Here is a 24,347-nt window from a genome sequence, read left to right as displayed (position 1 = left end):
ATATAGAGATAGATTGATAGTTGGAGAGAGAGAGAGAGAGAGAGAGAGAGAGAGAGAGAGAGAGAGAGAGAGAGAGAGAGAGAGAGAGAGAGAGAGAGAGAGAGTACGAAGGTAGCGTGTGAATGAAATAAAGAGGGAGTGTTCACAGGGAAGTGACCACCGCCAGAACCAGTCTTACCTTAAACACACACACACACACACACACACACACGTAGCAGCAGCAAGGTAGGTGTTCTGAAGGGCACAAAAGTTTCATTGGCTACTAAAAAAAGAAGGAAATATAAAGGTTCACTCAACAGACAGCCTTTAAACACGGTAACAACAGGCGTTTGAGGTGAATCCTTCGGCGGCAGAGCGAGACACAGAGGGCAATAGAGGACGCCTTAAAGCCCCTTGGAGAGATACGCGTCCCCTTCTCGGCGGGTACAAGGCGCTTTCAGAGAGATAATAAAGTTGACTATCTTATTCGCGTTTCCCGGAGACAGCATGAGTATATCAGGACCTTATCTCTCTGTCTCTCTCTGATTCACCACCACCACCACCACTACTACTACTACTACACCACACAATCACCACCAAAACTACACCACACCACAACCATGCACCATACATCACTACTACTGCATCCCCACCACTACAATGCAACCACCATACCGTCACCCCCGCCACAACCACTACGCAACAATACCGTATTTGACTCCCCATCACTAACGGTTAATACCATACACTGTCCCCCCTAAACGACCATTGCAACCAACCATATCGTCACCACCGCTACGACCACTGATTGCCAACACCACACTTAATGCCTCGGACCACCACCACCACCACCACCACTGCGGACAATTACGGGAACACAACACACAAACAACGCAGACCATCCCCGCCCGAAGCCACGGACGCTAAACAGGAACACTTGCATCGGGAAACCTCATCACTCCACCCCGCCGGCCCTCTTTGGTGCAAGAACCCGAAAGAAAAAAGGAGAGAATAAGAGTCGACCTAAAAATATATAATCGTACAGGTCAGTCAGTTGTTGGTTACGTGTTTAGATGGGATGCGATATTGAAATTGACCTCTCTTTTGGCTTCTGGTTCGGGTTATTACGTCAGAGGAGCGTACAGCGAACTTTTTTGTTGCTGTTTTTTCTGCTTTTTGCCCTTGAGCTGCCTCCCTTGCTGTTAAAAATGAAAAGAGGGAGGAAGGAAAGAATGAGGGAAAAGGAAGATGGGGGGAAAGAAGGAAGACTGTGAGGGATTGAAAGAAGGAAGGTTACAGACAGGAAGTTAATACAGGACCGACAGGCTGGCTGGTTGATGGACAGGCAGAGAGGTTAGACGTGTACGGCCGTTTTTTTTTTGCTGCCATTATTATTTTTCTTCTAAAGGTGGTGTGAAAGGTTTGCTGGCTGAAAGATGGACAGACGAGGGATTGAAAGAAGGAAGGTTACTGAGAGGAAATATAACGACTAGGAGGAGGAGGAGGAAGATGAAGAGAGGAGAGAGGTGAAGCAGGAAGTGGAGGGGGATAAACACTAGAAGAGGAAAAGGAGGAACAGGAAGAAGAGGAGGAAGAGTGGGAAAGGAAAATAGGAGAGAGGTGAAATGAAGGAAGAATGCTAATAAGAGAAGAGGAGGAGGAAGAGGAAAAGAGGAGAGAGGTAAAGCAGGAAGTGGAGAGGGATAAACACTAGAAGAGGAAAAGGAGGAACAGGAAGAAGAGGAGGAAGAGTGGGAAAGGAAAATAGGAGAGAGGTGAAATGAAGGAAGAATGCTAATAAGAGAAGAGGAGGAGGAGGAGGAGGAGGAAGAGGAAAAGACGAGAGAGGTGAAGCAGGAAGTGGAGAGGGATAAACACTAGAAGAGGAAAAGGAGGAACAGGAAGAAGAGAAGGAAGAGTGGGAAAGGAAAAGAGGAGAGAGGTGAAATGAAGGAAGAATTCTAATTAGAGAAGAGGAGGAGGAGGAGGAGGAGGAGGAGGGGGAAGAGAAGAAGTGAAAGGTAAATGAGATAATACTAATGCTATATTGCAACTAATGATGATAACGACACCACCACCACCACCACTAATAATAATAATAATAATAATAATAATAATAATAATAATAATAATAATGATAATAATAATAGTGAAGATAGTGATTGCGCCTGAATGAATGAAGTTGAATGGCGTTCCTGCTAGTGCCTTCTCCTGACCCGCCCCCATTCCTCACCCCCTCACCGCTACCAAGGCCGCCCACACAGACACACACACAGTACTTCGACGGTGCAGACTTCCTCGTCACCCCCCCCACCCTCACCCGCTCCCTTGTTACCCTCCTCCTCCTCCCTCCCTCCCCCCTCCACCCCCCTCCCCACTACTTAGTTCCTTCCTCGGCTTATTAGGTTCCTCGGCGGCGCTGCGTAACTGTTGTGCGGGCGGTGGTGCTGGGGGGGGGGATAGGGTGAGGGGAGAGGGGCACGTGGTGGGGGTCACACGCGCCTCATCTTATTTGGCATCACGAGTTATCTCTCTCTCTCTCTCTCTCTCTCTCTCTCTCTCTCTCTCTCTCTCTCTCTCACACACACACAGACACGTACGCGCGCACACACACACACACACACACACACACACACACACACACAGGCGGAAACATTCACTCCATATTTGGGTTCTTGGCACTGCTATCTACGGGTGGAGAGGCGGGGGGAGGGGGGGGAGGGGGAACAGCCAGCAGGAGTGACGGAAGAGGGAGAGGGGAGGGAGGTCGCAGCACGAGCCTGAAGGGGGAGGGGGTGGAGTGGCGCTTAGTAAAAAGGGAAAGGACGTGGCGTCGGGAAAGTGCCTGAGCTGAGCGGCATCACAGGTGCCACGCAATGCTGATGGTGGCGTGGCGACACCCTTCTTTCACCCCTCCCCTTTCTGCCCTTCCCCCTCGGTCCCCGCCTCCCGGCACCGGTGACACACTAACCTAAGTACCCAACCTTAATGCTCAATAATTAATCGGCAAACCTGAAATCTCCACAAAACCTTCATCTCGACCTACACCTGAGGGCCTCCATCCCTCGCCGCCGAAGCCTCCGTCCCCAAGCCTGCCATCCCGCCCCCCACAACACCCCCGCCGCGGCCCACACCTGCCCTCCACCGCAGCACAGGACGGAAGGAAAGACACAAAGCGCCCCACACCTGCCTTATTTCGCAACAGCCGCAGGTGTGTACCCCCGGCGGCTCTTTCTTCCCTCTGTTACCTAACCTTTTTTCGTCCCTGCCGACCACTCAACTCAGGACGTAACCAGCGGTCATAACGAGCAGCTTCACGCGCCATGCTCGCCGGCAGACTTTCACTCCGCGAGGAGCACCGACGATCAGCGCTGCTCTCGTCGACGCAATCGCACTTTCAGCAACAGGACGAGTCGGAAAAAGCACTCCAGGGAGGACCGTCAGCTGCGGCACGGCGCGTGCGTCCCTATTTGTTTCGACTTCAGCTGCCGAGGGTGGAAAGGAGATGTGAGGAGCAGGATCAGGGTGGGTGTGAGGAGTGTGGGAAATATAAGACAGACGGAAGGTGGGGCCACTCTGGACTCCTCACTCTGAGCCCAGGTGCCCTCCAGCTGGCGGCCGGAACCTAAATTGTGAATGGCCGAGTGAAGGTCAGCGAGGAGGGCCAGACACTGATAGAACGCGGCAGAGTCTGTGTGTCTGGTTTGCCTCGTCAGACAACGGTGGAGGCGGCGCAGGCGTGCTATGTTGCCCTAGAAGGCGGTGGTGCTGGCCCACGACGGGCTGACGTGAGAGGCAACTCCGGGGCAGCCTCGGGCAGCTGCCCGCAGCGCCACCAACTTTTCCTGGGTGGTTCCCGGCCGCACCTCAGGGCTGTTCCCGCCCTCACGTGCCCTCCGCGGGCAGGGCATCTCTACCTACGACCCTTTCACTGGTGCACAAGACGGCCAACACCTTCACAACCTGACGGGGAAACAAGGGCGGCAAGCCTTTATCTGATTTCTTGAATCAACAAACATTACTTAGCTAACGTTCAAATATGTACCGGAAAGCCAACTCTCTTTTTCTGAACCAGCCGCAACAACCTGTTTGAACGAAGAGGAAGGGAGGGAGGCGGCGCGCACCGCGGGCGAGTGGGAGTCAAGGGCAGGCGTGGGGAGAGGGGCACGGAGGGGCACGCGGCCCAGCATGCTGCAGCTTTTTTGCATGAGCGGTTACTTGTAAAAATATGCCTCGCGCCACACACACACACACACACACACACACACACACACTGCGACATGAATATTCCTGTGCAAGTCTGGCAGCCCACCTGTAACACATTCGACACATTTTACACATGGTAATGCACTGCCAGCCTCCCCCACCCTTGTATTGGCCCACGGAAAGTGCACACATAACCAGACACACGTACTCCATATACACATAAGCTGCCACGCAAACACACACCCAATCTTTCAAAGGAGACTGACACAGACACACGCACAAAGACATAATGTGGGCCAGTAGACACTTCCCTTTTTTCTTGTTTTGTATCAGTAAGACACTTTTCCCAAACCATGACGCGACGCTTACTACTTTTTACAACACCGCTATACTGACTTATGCATTCCTCGGCCACAAAGCAGGTCAGCCTCAGGGGAGTGGCTATGGACGGGGCGGAGGTGGAGGCCAAGCAGCACACATTCACCGCGGCTGCCCTCAGGTCGCTTACATCACCGCCGACAAAGACAAATATACCACCACTCCCTCCGTGCCTCCCGCCGTGACCCAAGACCACACTGCGCACCTCCCACGCCTCCCGCTCAATTACGGGGAGTTAAAAAACAATTGAGTGTGTGCCTCGGGGTAAAGAGGACTTGATGGGGCCCGCGACAGTGTGGGAGGGCGGCGGGATGCTATAAAAAAGAAAGAAAAAGGCGTGGGAAGCTGGAGACGTTGTGGCCAGTAGAAGCGTTGGTCACGACACACACACACACACACACACACACACACACATCTTCAGCACCTTCATGACCGACCTTCTCCTTAAACATGAATAATGATGAAAAACAGGAGAAAAAAAAAAAAGACTTCCTCTCCGCTTCCATGTTCATGCTGTTGCTGCTACGGATGATGATGACGATGATGTTTGCGTTGCCCTCCATGTCTTTCCTTCCTGCCGCCGGGCCTCCTGACGTGCCCTCCTGCATGTCCCACGCTTCTAATATGGCGGGCAGGTGAGAGCGAGAGCGAGAGAGATGAGGGGAGGGGAGAAGGGGAGACCATACCGACACCTCTACTGCTTCTCCTCAATGTCAACAAGAACTTGACTCTGCCGCACAAAACACACACACACACACACATCACTTTTGCCATTACTATCAACAACAACAACAACAACATAATAATAATAATGTGTTACGGAGGACAAATGGAGATCAACAAACGTATCCCCCCCGCTGTACAGTAAAAAAATAGCAGGTTCAGGGCGGCCAGTCGACTGTTGTTTTGATATTTTATGTGACACCTGGGAATGTCAGGTGAGCAAGTATGCCTTATATCAGCACGCGCTGTCTGAAGGGGGAGGAGGAGGAGAAAGAAAAAGAAATAATGATGATGAAAAATAAGAAAATGATGAAAAAGTAGTAGAAGAAAAAGAAGAAAAAAAGTAAAAAAAAAAGATAACGAGAAGAGGATGACGTAAAAGAGGAATAATAACAATAAGAAAAGTAGGATAAAATTAAGGAGTAATTTACGAAGAAACAAGATGACAAAAACAAAAAAAACAAAGAAAACGAAGAATGAGAAATCGAAAGGATGAGGAAAAACAAGAACAAGCAGAAGAAGACGAAATACATACTTCCACGACATTCAGAGAGAGAGAGAGAGAGAGAGAGAGAGAGAGAGAGAGAGAGAGAGAGCAGAGCAGAGCAAACAAGGGAGTGACGTGGGCCCGCCAGCAACACGGCAGTCGTGGGAGGCTGAGGGAGCAGCACACACGCGGCGCGGCCCAACCCTTTCCCCGCCGGCCACGTTCACTCGCCCGCCGCCTGATCATCGTGAGACAATCCTCCACTTGGGTCCCAGTCGGCAACAACGAAACCATAAACCACACACACACACACACAAACAAACAAACAAAGATAATAGAAGTATATAAATAGATTAGATATGTAGTTCAAATATAGTCTGATAGGTAGATAGGCAGGTAAAAAGGTAAATAGGTAAGCTAGCAGGAAGATAATGCGGTAAGATAGATGTAATAAGCAGGTACATAAACATACAGGAAGATAAAGATGTTAGTAATACGAGGTTAGATAGATAAATAGATAGATAGATAGATAGGAATAGCTTCAACAAAAGGAACAAAGGGAGAAACTGAACACCAAGAGAAACAGACAAAAGCAAACGAACAACCGAGCTCCATAAATAAAGCCAATAATATCATGTGCCACTAACTCAAATAAAAGGAGAACATTGTCCCTCCAGTTGTAATATATCATCATGCATCATTATACAAGTTGTTGCGCGTCACACACACACACACACACACACACACGAGGGAGCGGCCAAGGGTACATTATATAGGTAGGCGGGGACAGTATAAACATAAGCAACAAGGACTTAAGAGTAAAAAGAAAAAAAAAATCTGACAGGTAAATAGAAATATCGAAGGTGTGCATGACTTCAACACGACGATGCCTTTCTTGTCCACACTTTGCTGGCTGGTGCACTGGTTATCATTTTTATTCTGGACACACTTTTTTTTAGCATTCAAGTCGTCAAGTAAGTGTTATCGAGTGGAGATCAGCAACTGAGCTCAAAAATAAACTCTCTCTCTCTCTCTCTCTGAATGTCGAAGGATACCATTACAACATAAAACAGGAAAAAACAACAAAAAAGTACTACTGAAACAATGACACAACAGGATAGTTATTTAAGGCACAGAAACCGGAATAACTGGGCTCTGATGCACACACACACACACACACACACACACACACACCTGCCTCGCCTCTATAACAAAGCCTCAACATCGGCGTGGGTCTTGTGGACGTGGCGGACCCGCAGCTGCCAGGCCGTCCAGCTAGCAGTCAGCCTTGCCTTGCAGCAGCCCGACACTTCCTTCCTTCCCTCTCTACCTTACCACACGCAGCCGCCCGAGAGCCACGCTGAGCCAAGGCCTTCACTTTAAGTATGGTAGGCGGATGTGAGTGTGGTGTGCTCTCTCTCTCTCTCTCTCTCTGGCTTTTTTCCATGCCTCATATCCTTGCAGCCTCCTCCGATCCCCATAAAACCTCATCAGAACTCTCTCTCCTTTGTGGTTCTGTGTGTGTGTGTGTGTGTGTGTGTGAGAGAGAGAGAGAGAGAGAGAGAGAGAGAGAGAGAGAGAGAGAGAGAGAGAGAGAGAGAGAGAGAGAAGGAGGAGGAGAGAATGTCCAGCGTTATGCAAGAGAGAGCGGCCGAGAAGAGAGGGACAAAGGCGAGTAGATTACAAAATAAGGGAAGGCGCTGCAGCCACGGCGGATGAGGACTGACTGACGAACGACGACGAGGAGGAACTAGGAAAAGAAAAGAAACGTTAGGCAAGGCAGGTAAATATAAGAGAGAGAGAGAGAAAAATAAAAAAACTATAATAAACGAAGAAGAAAGAAGCGGAAGGAAAACTGTTAGGTGATGCCGGGGAAGTGTATGCAAAGAAGACGTGTTAATTAAATAAAGAAGAAAAAGAAGGTAACGGAAGGAGGAAAACAGTTGAGTGAATACCGGGTAAAGCAAGTGTGGAGAAGGAAGGAAAGGCACGTTAATGAATGAATGGGTGTTTAATTAACGATACGCGTGGGCGGAGGGAAGGAGGGAGGGAGGGGGCGAAAGAATGTGATGAAGGATATATAGACTAGCACATCCCCTCCTTCTCTCTCTCTCTCTCTCTCTCTCTCTCTCTCTCTCTCTCTGTGTAATCGTTTCTCCCGTGTCCTTTACTCCCTCATTCTTTTCCCTCCCTTACTGGTTCTACAAGTTTGCAGTCTCACATTCTTAAGAAGAAACTAAGATGTTATTGCGTCCCCTTCACCCAGCCTCCCTCCCTCCCCTCGCTCCGTGCTAGCATGCTTGAGACTTTCCCCTTGGTGACCTGCCTGACCCTCGCCTCTCACTCAGGGTGGGGGCGGCGAGGGCAGGGGCGTGGTTGTGATCCTGGCCTGAAATTTACCTATATAAAGATCTCGTATTGTCCTTCTCAGTAAGAACACACGCACCGCCACGGGTCTTGACATTCTGCTTAAGTCTCCATCACAAAAAGTGACGTTTCTTATCTGCACATTGACGCGTCCAGCCCACAACGTCGGCATGGGCGAGGGCACGACTCCTCCTGCCCCATGCACGCTTCCCACGGGTGCTTGCTTTCCTCCCACTCCCTCGACGTGCCCGGCCACCAGCGAGCGTGTCCGCCTTTCGCCCTTACAGTGATATTCTCAGGCTCTTAAGCAGGCCATTATGCCGTATAAGGGCCAAGTCACGCCTCGTTCTTGCGCTCCACGCCCCTGACCTTCCTTCGAGACTATCCCTAATTCATGGAACTTTTCTATCATCACCGAGCCTCTATCCGTAAGAATGAACAGTTGCGGTTCACAGGACACCGTGGAAGGTCACCTAATGTTGCGGGACGGTTGGTGCGGGGGAGAGCGGTAGGCGTGGCGGGCTTTCTTACCTTGCTGGGTAGTGCATGACGATGGGCTCCTGCATGGCATTCCTGAGGTTATTCCTCTTCCACAGGTTCTCCTTCTCGCGCCGTTTGTTCTTGCGGCGCTCCTTCTGGAGGGCGCGGGCCGCGGCCACGTTCTTGTCGCCCTTCATCAGTATGTTTGGGTTGTTGCATTCCAGTGGCACCAACATCCCGCTAGGGGAATTCTCCTTACTATACTTCATTGCCCTCACACACCCTCACGAACACATGACACCGCCACACACTCGGCCCTCACTACAGTAGTACAGACTCCGTGATGCTAGCCCAGAATCTCTCGCGTGGCGGCTGCATACATGGTGGAGAGCCAGCCAGGTGGATCAAGGACTATCACCGCCTGCTGTAGGGCTGCTGGGTGGACAGTGGCTTGCAGGGAGGGTGTAGACTCACACCATAAGACACTAACACTGGCATCCCACCGCCAACACACACGAGGGCTTGCGCGGCACACGGCCCACCGCGCAGAGCGACTGATCGCACGTCAGCACAACACAGCCGCCCGATGAACACTACCAACCACCAGCCGTGCCGAGGCAGCTGACTGGGCTCACTGTGGAGAAAACTGGGACCGCGCCGCCGCTACACCAGCCAAGACTAGCTGGCTCGCGGTTGGCTCACACTGTTTAGGCTTTATCAGCTGCTGTCTTCCTCGCACGCTCCTCCGTGGCACTCCTTGGCACCTCCGTGAGACCGAGACTCCCCTGCCACCCCGCGCAACACGGTCCTCACCGCCCAAATACGATCGGTTTGAGTACAACACAAAGACATTTCCCTGCAAGTGAAAACACCCCGGCATTCTCTGGGTGAAACTTTGCGGGCCGGGGGCACTTGGCAGAGGGCCATCCGAGGTGCAGGCGTGGTGGTGGTGGCCCTGGTGCGGCGCGGCGATGCATAGGCGGCGGAGAGATGGCCATGAGAGCGGCCTTCCGGTACCTGGTGAGAGGCAGGCTGCAGGGGGGGTGTTGCAACGGGAGTGGTCAAGGGAGGGGAGGGATACGGGGGAGAAGGAAGGGGTAAAGGGATGCAACAACATAAGGGAGAGAGAGGGAGGGAAAGGGGACCATGGTGACGAGGGCAGAAAAAGGAGAGAGTGGGTGGGGGAAGATTTGGAGGGTGTAGAAGTGAGAAGGAAGAGGCATGGTGGCGAGGAGGGGAGAAGCAGGAGAGAGGGGGAGTTAGAGGGACGGGGAGCCCAAACTTGGTAATGAATGAGTGTGGTGAGTGGCCTTGCTGGAGATGGTGCCCGGCTAAGAGGAATACGCCGACACACACACACACACACACACACACACACACACACACAGACATGACTTACGCCTCCTCCCTCCACCCCCCCTCCATGACAAGATCCAGACCAAATTACACAATCGAAACAAAAAGAACGCAAAACGAGGTAAAATCATAATGAAGCAACAAGGTCAGGAAAAAAAAAAAAAAATATTGCGGGGATGAAAGTACCCGCGCCTTGACCTCGCCGCCTTGACACCATCAGGACCTAATTCCCCCCCCCCCCCCCCTCGACCGTAAGTAAGTAAGTAGGTAGGTGTGTGTGTCTAGCCTTTTGTATCGTCGTTTACTTTACATTCCGTTAACTTTCGGCCTACTGGTTCCTTTGAGTACTAGCTGGTCTTGTGTTTGTGTTGGTTTGTGGTTCTGGTGATGGTGGTGAAGTAGGTTGTAGAAGTAGTGGTGGTGGTGGTGGTGGTAGTAGTAGTAGTAGTAGTAGTAGTAGTAGTAGTAGTAGTAGTAGTAGTAGAAGAAGAAGAAGAAGAAGAAGAAGAAGAAGAAGAAGAAGAAGAAGAAGAAGAAGTAGTAGTAGTAGTAGTAGTAGTAGTAGTAGTAGTAGTAGTATGGTAGTGGCAGCAGTGTAGTTTAGGTGTTATAGTAGAATGAAAATGAGCAGAAACAATAAATACATAAACAATATCAACAATATCAACAATAATAATAACAAATAATAATGACACATAATACCAAAGGGCGACGACATTTGATCCGGCTTCACTTTTCGTACTTTCTCCTTCTAGTAATGATAATAAAAAACAGCAACAACGATGATAATACCGTGACTTACCAATTATTTGTCATTATCACCGCGGCCGACGCTCCACCAACGAACGCTCAGTGTCCAATAACCGTGAATGGTCATCTCATTACCGCCACACACACACACACACACACACACACACACGACCTCTCCACGGTGCTTCCTCATGCGTATATTTTTTTCTTCCTTTCTCTTCACTCTCTCCTCCACCTCCTCCTCATATTACTACCACTGTCATTACCATTATTATTGTTATTATTACTATTTATATTATCGCCATCACTAATGAGTCGTTAAGTGCGTGGCAAAGTGGGGCGCTCACTTATATAAGCCACGTGACGCAGTGAGAGAGAGAGAGAGAGAGAGAGAGAGAGAGAGAGAGAGAGAGAGAGAGAGAGAGAGAGATACTACACTCTCTATGGCTCTCAGGGTACAAAAATACTCCCGCTTCTCCGGTATTACAGTAAGGCGAGCAAGATCAACGACGCACCGCCGCCCCGAGCCTCTAAAAACACGATAAATCCCCCGCCGGAGTAGCGAGTGTGACCTCCGGGATGACCTTGGCTGAGGGGGAGGTCACCGAGGGGAGATAAGTGACTGCCGAGGCGGGTCATGTTACTTCTACGTTGGTGGGTTAAATGAGGGAAAAAGAGGGCTTAAGAGGAGAGAACAGGAGAGAGAGAAAAAAAAGGGAGAAGAGGAAGCGGGGTTGAGAGGAAGAAAGAGGGGTTGAGAAGAAGAGAGAGAGAGAAGAGGGAGAGGAGAGAAAGAGACGGGTTAAGAGGAGGGAAGAAGAGGAGAGAGAGAAGAGGGAGAAGTGTGAAGAGGGGTTGATAGGGGAGGAGAGAGAGAGAGAGAGAGAGAGAGAGAGAGAGAGAGAGAGAGAGAGAGAGAGAGAGAGAGAGAGAGAGAGAGAGAGAGAGAGAGAGAGAGAGAGAGAGAGAGAGAGAGAAGAGGGGTTAAGAGGGGAGGGGAGGTGTCTCAAACCCAGACTACAACCCAAATGACTTCCATCTATACGTCTTTACACACACACACACACACACACACACACACAGACACTGGTTGGTCGTGCGAGTCGCCCAACCTGATCTTTACAAACAGGGATTCACGTATACACAGACAGACAGACAGACAGACCATGCAACACAGTCTTACCTCACCTTCACTTCGCCTTCCCAGAACAGCTCACCCACAACCCTGCACGTATACACTAATTATTATTCTAAGGTAACGTTAAGCCGAGTGAGTTCCCTTTCCCTGTTTATTTGCGTTTATGCTTAAAAAAAATCTCCACTTAGTCCAATATTTCCGTGTTTCGATGACGGAATATCATCAAGAATTTACGGCCTCAGATTAAGATTTTATGATTTTGCTACATTTTGCTCCTTCCTACGACTTGAACTCTCTCTGGTGGGAAGTGTCAAGGCACCTCTAGATCGATATTGACCTTATCTTGTGGCTACTCATTCTGTTCTCTTGCGTGGAGGAACGCTTAGCGGGCTTCTGTCTTTTGTTTCTGCATTTGAGTTGCTTCAGTTGCTGTAAAAATTATATCAGCAACTTGTTATGCTTGATTAGGAAACAGCGTCCTGTGAAGTTTTCTTAATCTCTCGTATAACAGTTTTCCGTCTCCTTCACATATCACAACCCTGGATCCTGTCCCTCAAAACACAACTTCAAAAACACAGAATCATGCTCTCGGCACCAAAAAGATCACACAAGAGCCTCAATTTCCGGGTGGTACATGTAAAGCCTTTATTCTCTCTTTTAACATTTCCTTACGCAAAACTCCCACCTCACCGCTGAGCTAACAAAGGAAGAATAAGAAGGCAAAATGGAGAATATAAAAAAATGTTGAATACACGAGCAAATAAATCAAGGTGATCACAAAGCGGGATGTTCAGCACACCGTTTAGTTACGCCTTGTTGGGCAATATCTGAAAAATGAAACCTCCCCCGCCCGGCTCCTCTTCCTCCTGCTGCTTCGCTTCTCCCCCACCATTTTTTCCCCTTGAACTCCATCATCATCGTTTTGTTCGTATTTTTGTTGTTCCTATTTTTATCTTCACGCTCGTTTCTGCTTCCTGGTAGTTGCTTCCCCTTGCCTTCCTTCTTATCTTTTCTTCCTCCTCTTCTTGTTCTTGTTCTTCTTTTCCTATTTTTATCTTCTTCTTCTTCTTCTTCTTCTTCTTCTTCTTCTTCTTCTTCTACTTCTTCTTCCTCCTCCTCCTCCTCCTCCTCCCAGGGTCGACTCTAAACACACAATGGTCTTTCTTTTTTAGCGTTGGTCTGTTGCAGCGTGATTGCCAGAGTGACCGCGGCTCCTGTTTGCTTCTGTTCCTGATATGTTCATGACCTCTAGGTAGCTACACACACACACACACACACACACACACACACACACACGTACACACACGAGGAGGCAGGCATCCACAGAACAAGTTTCCAAATATGGGACAAGTAGGGACTTCATTCCATTCTCCGCATCATGAAATATTTAAAAGACTTAGAACAAACGTGCGCTCGTTATCATGTCGCGGCTCGGAACAATGTCAACCTCTGGACGCTGCTAAATGTCGTGAAAGAGAAAGGGTAAAAATACACTGTTGTGAGACCCAGCGGCGGTACAGGAGGGGGAAGAGGAGGAGGAGGATAAAAAGGAGGTGGAGGAGAGAGCGGTTGTGCGGGTGACTGTTCAGGTCTTTTCATGAGGGAAACCCAGGCGGTGAGTGGCGGACGTGGGGCAGCTCGGGCACAGCTGCGGCCGGGCACCTCAATGGGGCCTCTCAGGCTGAGGGCGTCGCCTTCACCACCTCGATTTACTGAGTCAATATCCCCGCCTGGGCGCGCTACAACGAGTCCTCACACCCGCAGGGAGCCTCGGGCACGTCCCATGTTGAGGCAGCGGCGAGGGAAGTACTCACCACTCAAGGATGGACGCGGAAGGTGGAGTGGGGGTGCTGCCAGCTTCTTGACACACACACACACACACACACACACATACACACACACACACAGACACACACACACAATGCACAGTACACCCGCACCGCCACTCAAACATAACTGCCAGATTCTCATGAAGGCAGAGTGTTGGTGCACGCAAATGTTGACATACCCTTCCTCTTCTTCCCTGTCACACACACACACACACACACACACACACACACACACACACACACACACACACACACACCCTTATTCCTCCCTCCTTCAACATACTCGCACACACACACACACAGTACACCCGCACCGCCTTCCCAACCAAACCGCCGGACACACATCATGCAAGAGGGTGAGTTAAGGCCGCGAGGGATAATTCTAATAACAGCTTCCTCGCCATATATTAGAAAAAGCTCCGCGGCGCAGGCACGCGAGGACAGCGGGTGCATAAATCTGTTTTTGCTTCACGTTCAGACCATTGTGCGAAGTTTCGTGATGTTATTGTTATTAAGAGCCGTGTTATTGGAGTCATGCAGCTTGCCTTCCTCTCGCCTTGACTTCCCCTAACGGTTCCCAGGCACAAGGGAAGCACTCGAGTAAGAACTGACTGACAACGAACCCGAAAGCTCAGCACATTCACACGGGAGGTATTTTACGACGGAACGACCTCGCAGCTGTCACTCACGCCCCGCTGCGATTAAATTCCTGAGTCGCTGTGAGTAGAGAGCTTCCCGTGGGTAGGGGAGGAGCATCAACGTACCCAGCGTGGCGTCCTCACACTGCTGGCTGAACTGAGGCTGGCTAAGTGGACATGAAGGCAGCCCAGGTTTGTAGCGGCATTGAACCTGTTCGTCACAGTTCACCGACTCAAGTCATCTCAAGGTGACGAGCGGCGCAGACAGGGTGAAAAGAATAAAGAAATAGCGAGGCACCGAAAAAATAGCAGAAGAGCGTACGCATGAAGAAAAGAGAACACAGTGATGGGACTAAAAAATGAATAAAGAAATAACTGAAAAGCGCTCACATATATTAAGACAGAACACAATGACGACACACACACACACACACACACACACACACACACACACACACAAAATAAAAAAAAAAAAAAAAAAAAAAAGCTGAAGAACGTCCATAGAGAGAAAAGAGAGCACAATGACATGATAATAGCTAAAGAAAGTCCACATAAGAAAAGATAACACAATGATGCCACTCTACTCTATTCAGGAGCAGTAAGTAGCGGGCTTATTTTTCATTATTGTTTTCTTTTTTTTTTTTTTACGCCCTTGCACTGTCTCCTCTGCTGTGAAAAAAAAAAAAACTAAAGATCGTCCACATTAAGAAAATATAACACAATGACACACACACACGGAAAAAAAAACAACAACTGCCAGAGAACGTCAACATGAAGGAACGAGAACACAATGATGGCACTTTCACCTTGGAATCTCGAAGTCCCTCCCTTTAAAAATATACTTGAGGAGTTTCCCTAATAGAAGAAAGTGCTTTTGACCGAATAAACTTTACTGCACAGAGAGAAAAAAGCAAAACAATGATGTCACCTTGGCCTTGGGATGCCATGCAGAGTCGTTCCCTTGAAAGAAGAGCGGCGTGATTAAAAAAGAAGAGAAAAAACGTAACAACCTCTCAGCGAAATAACGACGGAATCCTGTTGCGCATCCTTCACCCGAGGCACGCCGCCCCTCCCATACCTGCCTACCTGCCCCGCCGCCCCTCCCATACCTGCCTACCTGCCCCGCCGCCCCTCCCATACCTGCCTACCTGCCCCGCCGCCCCTCCCATACCTGCTTACCTGCCCCGCCGCACGCCACACGCCTCCCCCATCCCCCCCCCCTCCACACACACACATTACCATCATCATCACCAAACACATTCAAGTCTTCCTCATTCTCTTCATTACCCCGAGCACTCCCCTCTTTCACTACCTCCCCTCTCCCCCTCCACACACACTCTTTACCTTCATCATCACCAAACACATTCAAGTCTCCCTCATTCTCTTCATTACCCCGAGCACTCCCCTCTCTCAATACCTCCCCTCTCCACCCTCTCCCCCACCACGTACACTCAGCCCCCTCCAGCACCTCCTTTTTCTTCCCACCACGAAAAAATCTCCTTGTGCGCACCATCACCTCAACAGCACCACAAATACCACCACCACAACCCAACCCTTCACACCCACCCACCCACCCACATCCACACAACGACCCCTCAAACGAATAAAAGCAAGCTGTAACAAATATAGCATAAGAGGCAAAGAAGCAAATGATTATATACCCGCTCACCCCAGGCCGCAGAAGGGCAGTACCTCCGTCATGGCCTTCACACGGCATAAAACACCGCGCGTTACCTAAGCAGTGTCACCAATAAGGCGTGAGGGAGCACAGTAAAGCCGACACAACACGGGAGGCGCAAGGGCACAGCCAGCACGGGAAGCCCTGCAGCGGGAGAGGCGGGACGGAGGGAGGGAGGGGAGGGGTAAGGGAGGGACAGGTGGATGGCCGCTCGAAGTAAACAAGAAAGTGGTTATCTATTTCCTGTCACCGCCCTGGACCAGTGAGGAACCCCGAAGCTCTATCTCGGGGCCGGGACATTACGGCTGATAAGGGGAATCATCTACTACGTACTTTATTAAAGCGGTCTTATTATACTCGTAACTACTACTACTACTACTACTTCTACTACAACCACTATTACCACTATCACCTTATTCATTATCATCATTATTATTATTACAGAAGACTACTCACTGCTCTCGACACACACACACACACACACTCCCATCCCTCATTTCAGCCACGTATAAATGAGCCTCAACGTTAACGAAGCTATATAAACGCAGCTCGGAGCCACCAGAGTAATTGAGTGGAGACAAATGATGTGTAACTATCTCCAGGCTGGCGCTCCAGTGGTGACCTCAACAACCTTCACTGCGCGCACACACACACACACACACACACACAAACCACACAAAAAATAAGTCGATAAAGAGGACTGGAGATGTGTGTGTGTGTGTGTGTGTGTGTGTGTGTATGTGTGTGTGTGTGTGTGTACGGCTAGCAGCAGGAGTGTCCTACAGCCACGTCAGTAGCCAGTGGACACCCGCGGGCAGCCGAGGGGCGCCAGCGTCTGCATCGTCAGAAGTTTTGGAGGTTGGCCGCAGCAGGGAGGCCCCGACGGCTATCATTAGTGGTGTATTAATGCGGGGGGCGAGGGACACGGCGAACACAACGGATTAAAATAGCCCCGCCAATGTAGCAATGCACCGGCACGGATTGGCGGGCGCGGCGGCTGGCAGGGCGGAGAGTGGGCCTTGCTGAGCCCTGCCGGAGAGGTCGCTGCATGGCGGGCTTCGTGCCGACCCTCAGCACAGCCATACCATTTGCTGGTGACCTCCGGGCGGGGCAAGGTCAGGGCGAGGTCGCTGGAGGCCACACAGTCTCCGAGGCGACGATGCCACGAATCATGCCTGTCATGCGTCCTCCCAACCCCCACAACCTCTCCTAACTACCCACCCTGAACACTTCCACCCACTCCACCTACCCCGACAACCCTACTGTAACCATCCACCCTCAACAACTCCACCCCTACTGTTCGCCCTCCACACGACCTAAACCACCACTTGCCCTCCACACCACCACTGCCATTACCACCGCCCCTCCACACCTCCAGCCCCACAAGCCGCTCCTGAAGTAATTATTCCACACTCATCTGCTCTCCGCTGCTCCCTCTTCCTTCATTCCAATGCCTACTTCTCCCCTCTACACTCTCTCTCTCTCTCTCCTATCACCCACACCGCCGCCAGTCCCTCCCCACCTGGTATTCATGCAGCAGCCTAACCCGTTGGAGCCAGTAAAGCTTTTCACTATGTGCTCCCATAACCGAGCCTCCTGTTGCCTCACCACTGCACGCTAAATATAGACAGACGGATAGTGGCATTAGCAGTCCCGAGCCTTGTAATCACAGCCTCAGGAGGGCCGACATGCTAAGGTCTATCGCGGGCAGTTTCCAAAGGCCTCTACTACTACTACTACTACTACTACTACTACTACTACTACTACTACTACTACTGCTGCTGCTGCTACTACTACTACTGTCACCTCCCTCCCATCCCTTGCAACCTCCCCTAACTACCCTCCCTCTACACTTCCACCCCCTCTACCTGCCGCCCCCAACCCGTCTGTAACCGCTCTACAACTCCACCCCAACTGCCCTCCACACCACCTAAACCACCCTGTAACACCCCCTTATTACTACTACTACTACGTCTACTACTACTACGTCTACGACCTCGGCGCCAAGCAGAGGACGCAAGCACCCCCCCAGCGCCGTTCCTCACCCTCAGGAGCAGATAAAAAGGATAATTTTACGCTGACACAAATAGGTCTGAGTCACGGCTGTTATTAAGCTGGTCTGTGTGCTCGGGGGCGGACATCGATGCGGCGCGGGACACTAATGGCAGTAATGGCTCCCGCGTCGCCTCTCCGCGGCTCCTCCAGTGACGAGTAATGAAGGGCGGCGGGGAGAGGATACCACGCAACGCTCGCTGACTGCATTAAGGACGGTATTCTCAGAGGCTTCCACCCCACTCATCAACTATTTCCAAAGGCCGAAAAGGAGATTAATCGGATTCTAATGAGTGTTTTTTATAGGTTCATGGTACAGAAGGGTCAAACTGCCACCAGGGCCATAAAAGTACCCCTGGAAATTCCTATAACTCCTAGGAAAGCCTTGCAAAATATGTGTGCTTGGCCGTCAAAATGTTTAAGAATAAAGACTTAAGAACCGTCATTTCTGTGTTGCCAGATCTACCGAAATATCATGATTTACTGGAATTTTGATGAATCTCAGAAATAATTAATCAATCTCATGAATAATTTGTATATTGCTTTTCCAACTTTTCACGAAATAGTTATGAAAAAATACTGATATAATGCTTTTTAACTTAATTTTATCTACATAACATATATCACAAGAACCACTACATATATATTAAAGCGCGTCTGCCGAATTTTTACCTACCTACTGAATTTTCTCGCAATAATCTACTGAAATTTCCTCTGCACCATCTGGCAACACTGCGTCATTTACGTAAACGCCGGGAGAGAGAAGAGGGGAGGGGATGAGGCCGAGGAAGAAAGGAGGGACGGAAGATGGGAGGGAGAGAGGTAAGAATGCGAGAGAAGGAAGAAAGGAAGAGGGTAAGGCCATGGGAAGGTAGAAAAGGAGAGGGAAGGAAGATGAGGAGGAGAAAGGTAAGAATGCAAGAGAAGGAAGGAGAGAAGGAAGATGAGAATAAGAGATAAAAATGCGAAGGAGAAGGAAGGAGAGTAGGAAGAAGGACAAAGGGAGGAAAGCTAAAAGTACAGAAGGAAGGAAGAAAAGCAGAAGGTAGAAAAGAAGAAAAGAAAGGTAGAAAAGTAGAAGGAAGGTAGAAAAGTAGAGGGAAGAGAGGAGGAAAGGAAGAAGTGGAGAGATAAAGAAGGAAGGCCAAAATGAGAGAGAAGAAAGGAAGGAAGGAAGGAAAAAGGAAGGGTGGGGTAGGATGGAAGGAAGGGGAATGAGAGACGGGGTAAAAGGGGAGAAGGAAGGAGGAATAAAGAAGGGGCAAAAGGGGAGAAGGAAGGAGGAATAAAGAAGGAAGGGAAAAGGGAAGGAAAGTCAAGCAGAAAGGAAGGGAGACTGACAGGAGAAAGGAAGGAAAAGGAAGAAATGAAGGTTAATAAAGAAAAAAAGAAAAAAAAGAGCAAATCTGGCAGGGGAAGAGAGAGAGAGAGAGAGAGAGAACAGACTGACGGGAGAGAAGAAAAGAATCAGTAAGGAAAACAACCATGGAGGAGGAATAAAGACAAGCACACACACACTCACACACACACACACACACACACACACACACACACACACACACACACACACACACACACACACACACACACACACACTTGACAGCAGAGAGAGGAGAATAATTAAGACAGCCAGAACTAAAGAAAAAAATATAAGAAAAGCAAACATATAATAAAAGTGAAAGAAGAAAAAAAATGAGGATAAGCAATAAAACAAAGAAAAAAGAAGAAGAAGAAGAAGAAGGAAAAGGAGAACAACAGCAACTACAGAAAGGGATGGAGGATAGATAGGTAAGTTGAGGAAGGGTCAATAAAAGGTGGGTAGGTACAGGTGAGATGGAGGGGGAAGGAAGGTGAGCGGAATACAAAGGAAGAAGAGAGAGGAGGGATTGCGCAGTGAGGGACAGGAAGGTAAGAGAAGGATAAATGAGGGAGTGAGGAGGGAAGGACTGCTGGAAGGGGATATGAAGGGATGGACGTGGAGAGAAGTGCTGGGAGGAGGAGGAGGAGGAGGAGGAGGGGTGCACTATGAAAAATATGACAATTAAGAGAATAAGGAAGAGGCGGAGGATGCAAATGATGATGATGAGAAGGAGGAGGAAGAGGAGAAGGAGGAGGAAGAGGAGGAGGAGGAGGAGAATATGGCGGAGGAGGGATACGAGCAAGGACTATCATTAAAATTAATATGAAGATACAAAAGAAGAGAGAAAAAATAAAGAGTAAGGCTAATCATGTATAATAATAATAATAATAATAATAATAATAATAATAATAATAATAATAATATGAAGACAACGAAAAGAAGGAGGAAGAAGAGACTGGGATGTCCTCAAACACACACATAAAAAAAGCAATTACGCAAACTAGGAAGAGGAGGAGGAGAAGAAGAGAAAGGAAGAAGGGGAGGAGGAGGAGGAGGGGGAAAAACAGTGAGAGAGAGAGAGAGAGAGAGAGAGAGAGAGAGAGAGAGAGGGGACGTAAGCACTAGCACGATACCATTACAACACATAGTACAGGGATGCCCCGGACTAACGCGACGCAACACAACACACTCCCGCTGCCTCCCGCCTGATGTAACACCCTCGCCACCCACCCAGGGACACCAAGTACAAGGAAGAGGACCCCCACATGTGCCGCTACGAGGAGGGTCTCTCTCTCTCTCTCTCTCTCTCTCTGGTTAGTTGTATGGATGCGAGAATAAAGAGAACAATGCGGAGGAAGAAAAGGAATAGCATTAGAAGTGGGAAGAAGATAAAGATGAAGAAGAAGAAAAAGAAGAGGAGGAGGAGGAGGAGGAGGAGGAAGAAGACGAAAACGAAGACGAAATAGAAGATAAAGTAGAGAGAGAGAGAGAGAGAGAGAGAGAGAGAGAGAGAGAGAGAGAGAGAGAGAGAGAGAGATGCTGCTACCACCCGCCACAATGAATAGAACCTCGACCTTCACGACTGACATTTTCCATAATAGTGCTCCTCTTTCTTCTCCTCCTCCTCCTCCTGGTCAATCCTCTGCTTTAAGTAATTCAGTGACTCCAAAGATGGCACGCAGCGGGGGGAGGCCACGAACAGACCAACAGCGCCTCTCCGTGGGACGCAAACAAGAGTCGCAGATTCAAACATCCTGACATGCAAGACTGCCCACTGGTAAACAGAGAGAGAGAGAGAGAGTAGCCACGTATTTTCCCAACTTGAGCTTTAAAAGTGAGAAAATAAGCATTGCGCGCTACTCGGTTTACCCCCCTCTCTCTCTCTCTCTTCCAGTGGTGGGCATTTCCTCCTCCTCATACTCCTTTTTTTTATTCCTTGATACATACAACGCAAGAATAAAATAGTCAAGACGGGATTTACAGCATAAGTGTGTGTGTGTGTGTGTGTGTGTGTGTGTGTGTGTGTGTGTGTGTGTGCCTGGCCAGCCTTCCATCATCATCATCACCATCAGCTGTCAAGGTCACACACACACACACACACACATACACACAAGGGGGAGGCACCGAGGGAGGAGGCACTACATACTACATCTTGTGGCCCTGCTGGTGTGGTCTGGTGCACCTCAGCGGTTTGTTGTTGCTCTTGATATTAATAGGCACTGCTCTTCCTGGTTGATGCCACACACACACACACACACACACACACACACACACACACACACACACACAGACACACACACACAAGCACGCGCGCCAACTGGGCAAACAAACAAGTCTCGTAATAAAACACACACAAAAAGAATCGACATAATAATAATGAATGACTAATGGGGGGGAGAGAGAGAGAGAGAGAGAGAGAGAGAGAGAGAGAGAGAGAGAGAGAGAGAGAGAGAAAGGTAATGAGGGAGGGGTTTCAGGCCTCTCCTCAAAGTCAAAAGGGCGGGCGTTCTGGGAAGACTGTAGGTGCGGCAGGAATCCATACGTGCCTCCCTCTCTCTCTCTCTCTCTCTCACGTAACTAGACTGACGTGGTGTGGTGAGTTGATGGGATTTTCTTATTCTTTTCCTGACGTTTTTAGAGGTAGTAGTATTAGTATTAGTAGTAGTAGTAGTGGGTATTAATATTAGTTGTTATTAATTATGATATTGTTGTTGTTTATAGTGAAAATGTTGAGGTCCTCGTTACGTTGTTGTTTTGATAATGGTGGTGGTGGTAGTGGTGGTGGTGGTGGTGGTGGTGGTGGTGGTGGTGGTAGTGGTGGTGGTGCTATTGTTATGTCAAGTGGCGATGACTTTTTTCCTGCTGGTGTTTGATGTTTATGTAACTTTGTTGTGGCGAATTTAAAGTTCCCCTTGTTGTTATTGTTGTTGTTGTTGTTGCTGCTATTGATGAGGGTGGTGGTTGTGTTGAAAAGCTATAATATCAACAATCGTGACAGGATTAGCATTCGTATTATAACATCAACAAAATAATAGTTTAGAAATGGTGTTGGTGGTGATGGTAGTGGTGGTGGTGTTGATGGTGACGATGGTGGTGGTGGTGGTGGTGGTGGTGTTGATGGTGGTGGTGGCGATGGTGATGGCAGTGGTGGTAGTGGTGAGGATGGTGGTGGCGATGGTGGTGGTGGTGGTGGTCTTAGCTACGATTAGACCATCTGCACAGCATCGAGTTACAACACACTCACGTATCCATCACAACACACTGCCCCCCTCCCCCCCTGCCCCCATCAAGACTGAACACACACATACATACTCCCCGTCACAACACTCGCATCATGCCCTCCACCACCACCACCACCACCTACAACAACAACAACAACAGCAACAACACTACACCCTCATGGACTTCCCCCAAAATAATGGTCCTGTCATCTCCACCATCACCACTACCATTACTGCTATCACCATAACACACCCACCACCACAACCACCATCAACACCACCAAGAACAACAACAACAGCAATAACAACACCACACCCACAAGGACTTCCCAAAATACTGTCCTTTCGCCTCCACCACCACCATCACCACCACCACCATTACCAACACCATAACACACCCACCACCACAACCACCATCAACACCACCAAGAACAACAACAACAGCAATAACAACACTACACCCACAAGGACTTCCCCAAAATACTGTCCTTTCGCCTCCACCACCACCACCACCACCATTACCAACACCATGACACGCCCACTATCACCACCACCACCACCACCAAGAACAACAACAGCAATAACAACACCACACCCACAAGGACTTCCCCAAAATACTGTCCTTTCACCTCCACCTCCACCTCCACCACCACCACCACTACCACCACCATTACTACCACCATGACACGCCCACTATCACCACCATCACCACCACTATCATCACTCACCAAAACCACCACCATCACTACTTCTAACACCACTTCAAGACTCCCACTATCACCACCACCACTACGTACACACTACCACTATCACCACCACCACCATCATCACCCACCAAACCACCACCACACTCATCACTTATTCCTCACCATCACCACCACCACCACCACTACTAACACCACCATCACAACCCAAAACACCACCACTAACAACACCATATTCAACATTCATTATACTCTTACATGCTTGCTACCCACCACCATCACCACCGGACTAGTCATCACCATCAATACATCATCACCAATATAAAAAAAATACCACCATCATACCAACAGCTCTCCCCTTCTTCACCACTGCAAGTTCACTATCATCTCTCTCTCTCTCTCTCTCTCTCTCTCTCTCTCTCAGCTGTTGGAGAGAGAGAGAGAGAGAGAGAGAGAGAGAGAGAGAGAGAGAGAGAGAGAGAGAGAGAGAGCAAGGGAAGTGTTCGTTCGCCTGCACCGACAATGTAAAAGAAAAAAAAAAAAAAAAAAAATTTTCTTTGTGAGTTGTAAAGAATATAGAGGGAAAAAAAAGTCGATGACCTCTAACTAAGGAAGGGGAAATGTCCTATACCAGAAATCCCACCGGATGGAAAAAGAAAGAAAAAAAACAACAACTTAAATACCAACAGGAAAAAAAAACCCCAGCACATTTCGAGGGGTAAGAATTTTTTGTTATTATCTAAATGGAATCTCTCTCTCTCTCTCTCTCTCTCTCTCTCTCTCTCTCTCTCTCTCTCTCTCTCTCTCTGTTTTGGTTATTGTCTAAGAGGAATATGTGTGCCTGTTTGTGTGTCTGTCTGTCTCTCTCTCTCTCTCTCTCTCTCTCTCTCTCTCTCTCTCTCTCTCTCTCCTGCGTTGTAGCGGAGGAAGGACAGTCACGTGTACGGTCAGCATCACGTAAACGAGAGAGGAGGAGGGGGAGGAGGGAGGGAGGCGGTGGA

General features: G+C 49.2%; 1 protein-coding gene across 4 annotated transcripts in view; it reads right to left on the bottom strand.

Moving 5' to 3' along the window:
* LOC127009367 (uncharacterized) overlaps nucleotides 1–16,165 on the bottom strand; it is a 48,025-nt gene extending 31,860 nt beyond the window's left edge. Inside the window, exon 1 of one of the 4 annotated variants that reach the window (XM_050882389.1) lies at nucleotides 16,001–16,165. In XM_050882389.1, coding sequence (XP_050738346.1) covers nucleotides 16,001–16,032 — 32 coding nt within the window. In that variant the 5' untranslated portion in view covers nucleotides 16,033–16,165. Of the gene's footprint in view, nucleotides 1–8,671; nucleotides 9,498–15,992 lie in introns of those variants that run through there. The other 3 variants (XM_050882387.1, XM_050882386.1, XM_050882385.1) reach the window with 3 other exon arrangements.
* Nucleotides 16,166–24,347: the final 8,182 nt, after the last annotated feature.

Source organism: Eriocheir sinensis, chromosome 40 (genome assembly GCF_024679095.1).
Source record: "Eriocheir sinensis breed Jianghai 21 chromosome 40, ASM2467909v1, whole genome shotgun sequence".
NCBI classification, from domain to species: Eukaryota; Metazoa; Arthropoda; class Malacostraca; order Decapoda; family Varunidae; genus Eriocheir; species Eriocheir sinensis.
The sequence above is the reverse complement of the archived record's forward strand: the minus strand, read 5'-3'. Positions and strand labels throughout refer to the sequence as shown.